Source organism: Nanorana parkeri, unplaced genomic scaffold (genome assembly GCF_000935625.1).
Source record: "Nanorana parkeri isolate BGI_ZX_2015 unplaced genomic scaffold, ASM93562v1 scaffold2141, whole genome shotgun sequence".
Classification (NCBI taxonomy): domain Eukaryota; kingdom Metazoa; phylum Chordata; class Amphibia; order Anura; family Dicroglossidae; genus Nanorana; species Nanorana parkeri.
Window position 1 is genome coordinate 16,597 of NW_017308409.1, and position 7,096 is coordinate 23,692.

Here is a 7,096-nt window from a genome sequence, read left to right on the forward strand (position 1 = left end):
AGTAACTCCCAGGTAAGTACATTTTAAGACATTGCCGGAGTCACCGTATTTAAAAGTCTACATATAATATGAACCCAAGCTCTGTGCAGACTTGAGGGAGAGGCTGGGAGCCATTTACTGGGGGTGAGTATTCTGGGAAATCCTGTCTACAAAGTGAAAACAATTACAATGGCTGCAAAGAAAGAATATTGACAATTTTCAGCAGTTAAAACAATTCTCGCTAGCTGTAAATAGAAATGCAAAAACAATTTTCCATATAATGAAACTTTGAAAAGATTTGTATTGAAATAACACAGAATAAATATTTTTTTTTAAACAAACCAGCAGATTTCATTTAATCATACATAATGATTGACATCTAGAAATTCACAATTCTATCTAATGACCCTCCATATTGTTTGGCCAATGGGCAGAGAAATCTGTATGGTGGTAGTAAGGTCTGCCAGAGGTGAATAAGGAGGGATAAAGACCAGAAGCCATTGAGACTATTCCTCCTGACAGAGTAATGTTTAATTCAGGGCAAGTGCTGTATTAGGAGACTTCATTGAAAACAAACAGTCCTTAAAGTGTAACTCTTGGCAAAATACAAAATGACATACCGGTATATGTTGCAGTATGTTAGTAGCATTAAAGGGAAATTCATAACCCTTGCACTGGGGATTCCCCCACACCGCAAGGGTCAAATTCAAATTTTCGTCTAGGGGAACATTAAAAAGTAGATTTATTTCCCTTACCCCACGCTCCTCCAGCTGCTGGTTCTCTCCTCTTCCCTCTAATGCTCTGGGTTGTGGGCGGGCCCTCAATGTCCTCACTTACAATGCAGGAATGTTGGTCCTGCATCATATGTGATGGCGTCAGAGTGGCTGCAACTGACAGATCACCGAAGAGAAGCGGCTTCACCAAGGAGACCTGGTCCCAAACTGAGCCCCTCAGAACCAGGAAGCTACATGGGACCATCCGTGGCCACCAAGTGGATGATTCTCCCGCTGGCGCCCAATAAGACTTTCCCTTTCCCGCAGCCCTGGCAATATTAGATCAACATCACTGACCAAGTATAGTCATGTGGTCATACAGTATAAGGTCAATCACATCCTATACATCTTACCCCATTGCTTACGTGTAGCTGCAGACAGGGAATTCCCCGGCCACAGCTGATTGAACAGCAGCTTCCTCCTGTATTCAGAGAAGCTCACATTTAGACCGGGTTAGCTCTGAACCTGAGGTCATCCCTACTTACAACAGTCAGCATTTGTTTACATGGTTTAGGCATTTTCTTTACCATAAAGGAAAAAAAGCTATCACTGTAATTGCTTAAACAAATATAAGATGGATCTGAATTTTAATTTGCTTGTCTCCTACTAAGACTTTCCCTGCCCCACAGCTGCACATAAAGAGGAGGGATACTTGTGCTGATGTCTTTGACCAAATATAGCCATGTGGCCATATAAGGTCAATGATGTCCTCTGCATCCCACCCCATTGCTTATGTGCAGCTGCAGGGAATTCCCTTGCCATAGCTTATTAAATGGTAGCATGTCTCAGGTTCGGGCCAGGTTCGCTCTGACCCTGAGGTCTGACCCTGAGCTCTTTTATTTACATAGTTTAAGCTTTTTCTTTACTAGAAAGGAAAAAAAAAAACTATCACTGTAATTGCTTAAAAACATATCAGCTGGAACTGAATTTTAATTTACTTGTCTTCTACTTCGAACTACATGTCAATTGAAGACTACCTTGTCCACAGGGTGTCATCGCTGCTGCGCGATTTCTCAACGTTGACGCTCTGTTAAAGGAAGTGGAAAGTAAGAGATCTATCTGCAGAATCAACAGCTAATACAACTATGTTGCAGGGGCTTTGTTAATGCTACAGACAGACTGCCTCATATACAGTATGTCATTTTTTATTTTGCCCAGAGTTCTACCTGTAAAGGAAGCTGTCGGTGCAGAAATATCGGAGCTTCCATTGCAGAGGCAATCTGAGGCTCAGAGGTCAGAACAAATACAACACTTTCAATTGGGTATTTAACAGATCATAAAGGAGAAGTTAATTGTTTGAACATTTTTAATTATCACAATGAATGAGTTCTTGAGTGGAGATCCCTGAAGATGAGCAGACAGATCCACACACACAATCTGGGGAGGAATGACATGTTGCTCATTTTAGTTTCTGGCTTTTCTGCAATTAGCTTTCATTGAAGACTTTCTTTAAACTTTCCAGAGCTTGTTCTTTGGTGATGTTTTTCCAGCTGTCAGGTAGATTTGCTGGCCTTGCATTATATTCTTTAGCAAACATCATATTAAACTGCGCAAATATGTATTTCCAGTAATCTGAGGATTCAATGCTGGGATCTGGTTGTATGGACCAATCTGGAAAGTATGTACGATACTCCTTGAATGGGTGTGGTTTGCCTTTTGTTTCTAAATTTCTAAATCTAACATCAGATACAACAGAAGAGCTACATATATTAGTTGACAAGTCTCCACTAAAAAGCCATCTGTATCTCCCCAGTCCTTCAGGTCTATGGATAGTGGCAAAGTGCTCCTTGTGTTCATCACCTCCGGCCTCACAGGGTACTTTACAGAATGGACATTGCTTCCCGCAGCCAACAACCTTCCTGAACAATTCATCCTGAGGCTTCATTGTCACCCTGGAGAGTACAGACTTTATATTCATAGATTGCAGCTCTGACAAGATTTCTGATTCTGTGTCTTGGAGGAAGAGTTGAATATCAGAAGAAAATTGGCCAACGGCAGCCTTGTTCTGGAAAGTGACCAATTTTAATGCAGAATGGGGAATCACTAATAGGTTTTTTAGCCCCTCACACACACTCTTCAGAAACCTCTCAACAGATGGAGATTTAAGACTTTGGTCTTCCTCAAGAGCTGCCTTTACTTCCTTGCTCACTTCAAGGAGAATATTCTCTTCTAAGGTTTTCAGGGTTTGCGCATTAGCATATTTGTTTTCAATGTAGTTCAGTATCCAGTCTTTGGTATATTCTTCATAGGAGCCAATATATTTGAGGTATTCCTGGAATGACATTTTTTCCAGCAACATCTTCAGCAGAAAACTTTGAAAAAAGGTTCTGCTACTGAATTTCCTATTGCCTGAACTTTGCATGATGTCATCTACAATTTTTTTTCCAAGGTGCTTGAAAACATAATCCTTCATGGCTGCTTTAAGGCATTGCTCACAAAACTCTTTGGCCTTAGTCTGACATATGTCTTTCTCCTGAAATGTGTTGATAAACGTTGATAAATACTGAGGCTTCAGTTTCTCCAGACACAGTTTTGGGTCGTTTTCTTTAATGAACTTGTCGTGTATCACCTGAAACTCTCCGGATGCTCTTGTAAGAATGTGGCACTTGATATCCAATTCAAAATGTTGGGAGTAGTTGAGATTTTTGGATTCTTTGGTCAGCTCCGTGTTGCTGATGTGAAGTATTTCCTTGCAGTAAGTGTCATTATAATCTTCTGCAGTTTGCGCCTTCTCTCTGACGTATGCATCACACTTAGATATTAGCCAAGCCGAAAATCGTTTAATTTTTTCATAGGGTTCATGGCTCTTAGCGCCAATGAATCTCTGGAGCAATCCATCTTTGATATATTTTTTATCTATTTTAAATTCCAGTTGCACGGTCTTGTCTAAGTCCTTCATGAGTAATAATTCTTGGACAGCTGATCCTTTATTACTCATGTCATTGATCAGTTCCTGTAGCATAGATTTACTAACAACTCGTCTTTCTATTTTCTCTATCTGTAGATCAGCCAGGGTCTTCTCCCACATCTTGTCAAATTCCTTCTGTAACTCTTCATCGCTTAGCTTCTGATTGTTCTTTGCGCTCACTGTAAGGAGAACTGTGATCTTGTCTTCAATTGACTTCTGGGAGTTACACTGCATATTCTGAATCTTCATCTTTCCTTTTTGGATAGAAACAACCTCTTCATATTTGCCAAGAGCGTTTCTTTCCAGTTTTTTCTTCAGCGACTTAATGCTCAAAACGAAATCTTCCTTGTAACGTTCTATCAGGTGAACGTTTTCCTGTTTATTTTCAAAATAGTTTTCGAGCAAATCCAAACTTTTTTCTTCTTCACTGAGACACAAACTTTTCAGCTCATTCTCGAATGTTAAATGCCGTTCATGAGTTAGACTTTCTGCATTCTCGTTCCTAATGTTTGTCTCTGCGCAGATCATCCAATCACTGACGGCTTTTTGGAAATCCCATTCCCATTGTGAGTACTGTATAGACAGTTTGTTGTAAGCGTCCGCCACCAGGCTGTTTCTGAAACTGAAGATGAACTTCTCGTGTTTAACAGCAGTCCATAAACTTTCTATCCATGTTATAAATTCAGGGATGGTTAGAGGCCTGTGCAGTGACCTCTTGCATTTCACGAAGTCCAATAAATGTTTTTTCAATTCAGACACATGCTCGCTGTACCCAGAATTTATTGAAGCCATCGGTGGGACCCCAAGCCAAAGCCCAGGAATGTACCAGTTGTCTTTCTCCAGGTTGTAGTCCATCACATCACTGAAATGGTTTTATCTCGGTTTTCTCTTCCATCTTAGAAGCTACTTTTGTCATTTCATCCAGCTGTTCCAGAAGTTTCTTCCGGTCTCTCATGTTTTTATTATGAGCTGACACATCACTCACATTTTGGTGTACAAACTGGCAGTTGGGTTTCTTCCCAACTTCTTTCATTCTCAGAAATGCATGGACCACAATCTGTAAAATGTCCTTCATTTCTGTTGTATTTTCCATGGCCATGTTAATTATTGAGATATCACTCAACCCAACAACCAGAGTGGCCAGTTCATTGTCATGTTCATAGCTTCCTTCCAAAGAGGCCAACTCTGGAGCTTTAAGACCCTCAGTGTCAATTACTAGGATGAACCTACAGCCCAATTCCTCCTGGAGGTTTTCTTTCACATTCAAAAGAGTCATAAAGGCTCCTCGTGTACATCTTCCACTGGCCACCGGGAACTGCAGACCAAACATGGTGTTGAGAAGAGTAGATTTCCCCGTACTCTGCACTCCCAGCACTGTGATTACTCTTATTCTGCATTTTCTTCCCATTTTGGTGTCTAGCTCAGTCAGGACATCAGTAATCCATTGTAGGGGGATACTGGAAGCATCTCCATCTATCAACTCCAATGGGAACCCATCCATCAAGAGGTCGGAAGCAATTCCTGGCAGCCCAGTAAACTGTCTATGTTTTTGAGCTATTTTATTTTTTTTAAGCATAAAATATTCGGCCTCATAATACTGCCCCATCTCACGGAGGAAATGTTCAATTCCTAAAGAGCTGTCGGAGATTTTTTGGTCTGTCCTTTTAAGCTCTTCCTTATTAATTGTCTTGTCGTTACATTTTTCTTTGTATAAAGCTTGAAGTTCAGAAAGATGTTCTCTAGTAATTGAGTCGAGTTCAATTTTCATCCATTTCAAGAAATATTGTTTCCCAGTTTTAGAGAGCTGAGTGAGCGCGTCAATAAAAAGCATTATACGGTGAGACAGATCATGCTTGCTTCGCTTCTCACGTATTGAAGAATGTTTCTGTGTCAGTGCATCTTGATACTGATGTGTATCTTTGCCCCCTTGGTTTTTCATTCTGGAAAGTTCCTTTTCTACTTTGGAAAGGCGTTTCCAGAGATCTCCTTGTAATATCATTGTGCTTTGTTTGTAATCAGCAACATCTTTTATTTCTTCTGTTATGCTGCTGGCAAGTTCTCTGGCTTTCTGGCATTCATGATCGCTTTCGTCTACATGGATTTTGAATCTTATTGCTTCCTTCCCTAGATCTGTCATAATAATTCTCTTCATGTTCTTGTGTAAGAAATTTACCATACTGCTTTGAAGTTTGCCTACAAATGCTGCATCATTTGCCTTGCCTGCGTATAATATCACATTTGATTTTTTTAACTTGAGAACTGGACTTAAGTTTTGAAGAGTCTCCAATGTCTGCGTACTTACTGTTTTCCCAGGACCTGGAGTAACGATGAAGTAATACTTGGTGTCAGTGTTGCTGCAGGATGATAAGAGTCTGAATTCTTCCTCAGAAATACTCTCAATGAATATAAATACAGCTGATGAAACTCGAGTGAGAAACATGAACTGGTCCCAGTTGGCCTCCAGGTCTCCTCGTAGGTTGGCCACTGCGATGGGCTCGGGGAAAACATCAGACTTACCACAGGGAAAATACCAGGACATTTCCACCAGTCCATCAGACATTTTCCTCTTGAGGTTTCCTCCATCCATATTGTCATGGATGAAGAAGTTGTTATGTAGCTGAACTGGATTCAGAACTTGATTTAGGGTTTTAGATTTTGACAATTTAGTTTTTCCCAGCCGGACAAAGGAGTAAATCGGCATAGGTACATTGACCACATTTTCTTCCTTAAACCCTTTACTGTCAGCTAGTGACTGAGGTCTCCACTTCTTCACAATGTCCCTCATTGCCCAAAGCATGAAGGTGCAGTGTGACCCGTCACCAGCAGGGAGCAGCAGAGGGACAGCAAACTGACACATGGCCATTTTGGTTACAATCTCTTGTTGTAAAAAACTGCCTGAACAATGCAGGAGGACGCACAGGACATCAAGGGGGTGAATGAAATTTGAGGAATTAGTTTCACCCTGAATAGAAAAGGCATTAAATAGGTTATTGTCATCATCATCATCATCAACAGACTGATCTTTGTCAAGCAATATCTCTCTAGCAGTTTGATTCAAGGCCATGAGTTTCCTTAAGTAATTCCAAGGAAGATCCTCTACAGTTTTAGCTGGCTTGTCATGAAGATTCTCTAAGTCAATGCTCAGGACATCCCTCAGGGTCAACTTCGAAGTCAGGTAGGGCTTCATTTTCATGGTTTCCACCAGACCAAGAAAATTACTTTTCCTTGAAAGAAACCCTGAAAGTAAATAAATGTATACTTTCACAAATCCTCTCTATGTTAAGGTTTATCATTTCCAAAAATGTAAGATAGCAGACAGAGTTATTTAAATTCAGGATAAAAAAATCCATTAAAACGTATGTAAAGCCAAAATCTATTCTTACTTGAATTTGTAGACAGCATGGGAAGGGTAAAAACTAGGTACCGATATTTTGAT

The 7,096-nt window shown here is 40.4% G+C and overlaps 1 protein-coding gene across 1 annotated transcript; it reads right to left on the reverse strand.

Annotated features, from left to right (window-relative positions):
* Nucleotides 1–1,725: 1,725 nt before the first annotated feature.
* LOC108800806 (up-regulator of cell proliferation-like) lies at nucleotides 1,726–6,859 on the reverse strand. Its single transcript, XM_018572816.1, is given in 3 exon segments — nucleotides 1,726–1,779; nucleotides 2,197–4,533; nucleotides 4,535–6,859. Coding segments are annotated over 3 exon segments (4,710 nt in total). The 5' UTR covers nucleotides 6,854–6,859.
* Between the last annotated feature and the right edge of the window lie 237 nt (nucleotides 6,860–7,096).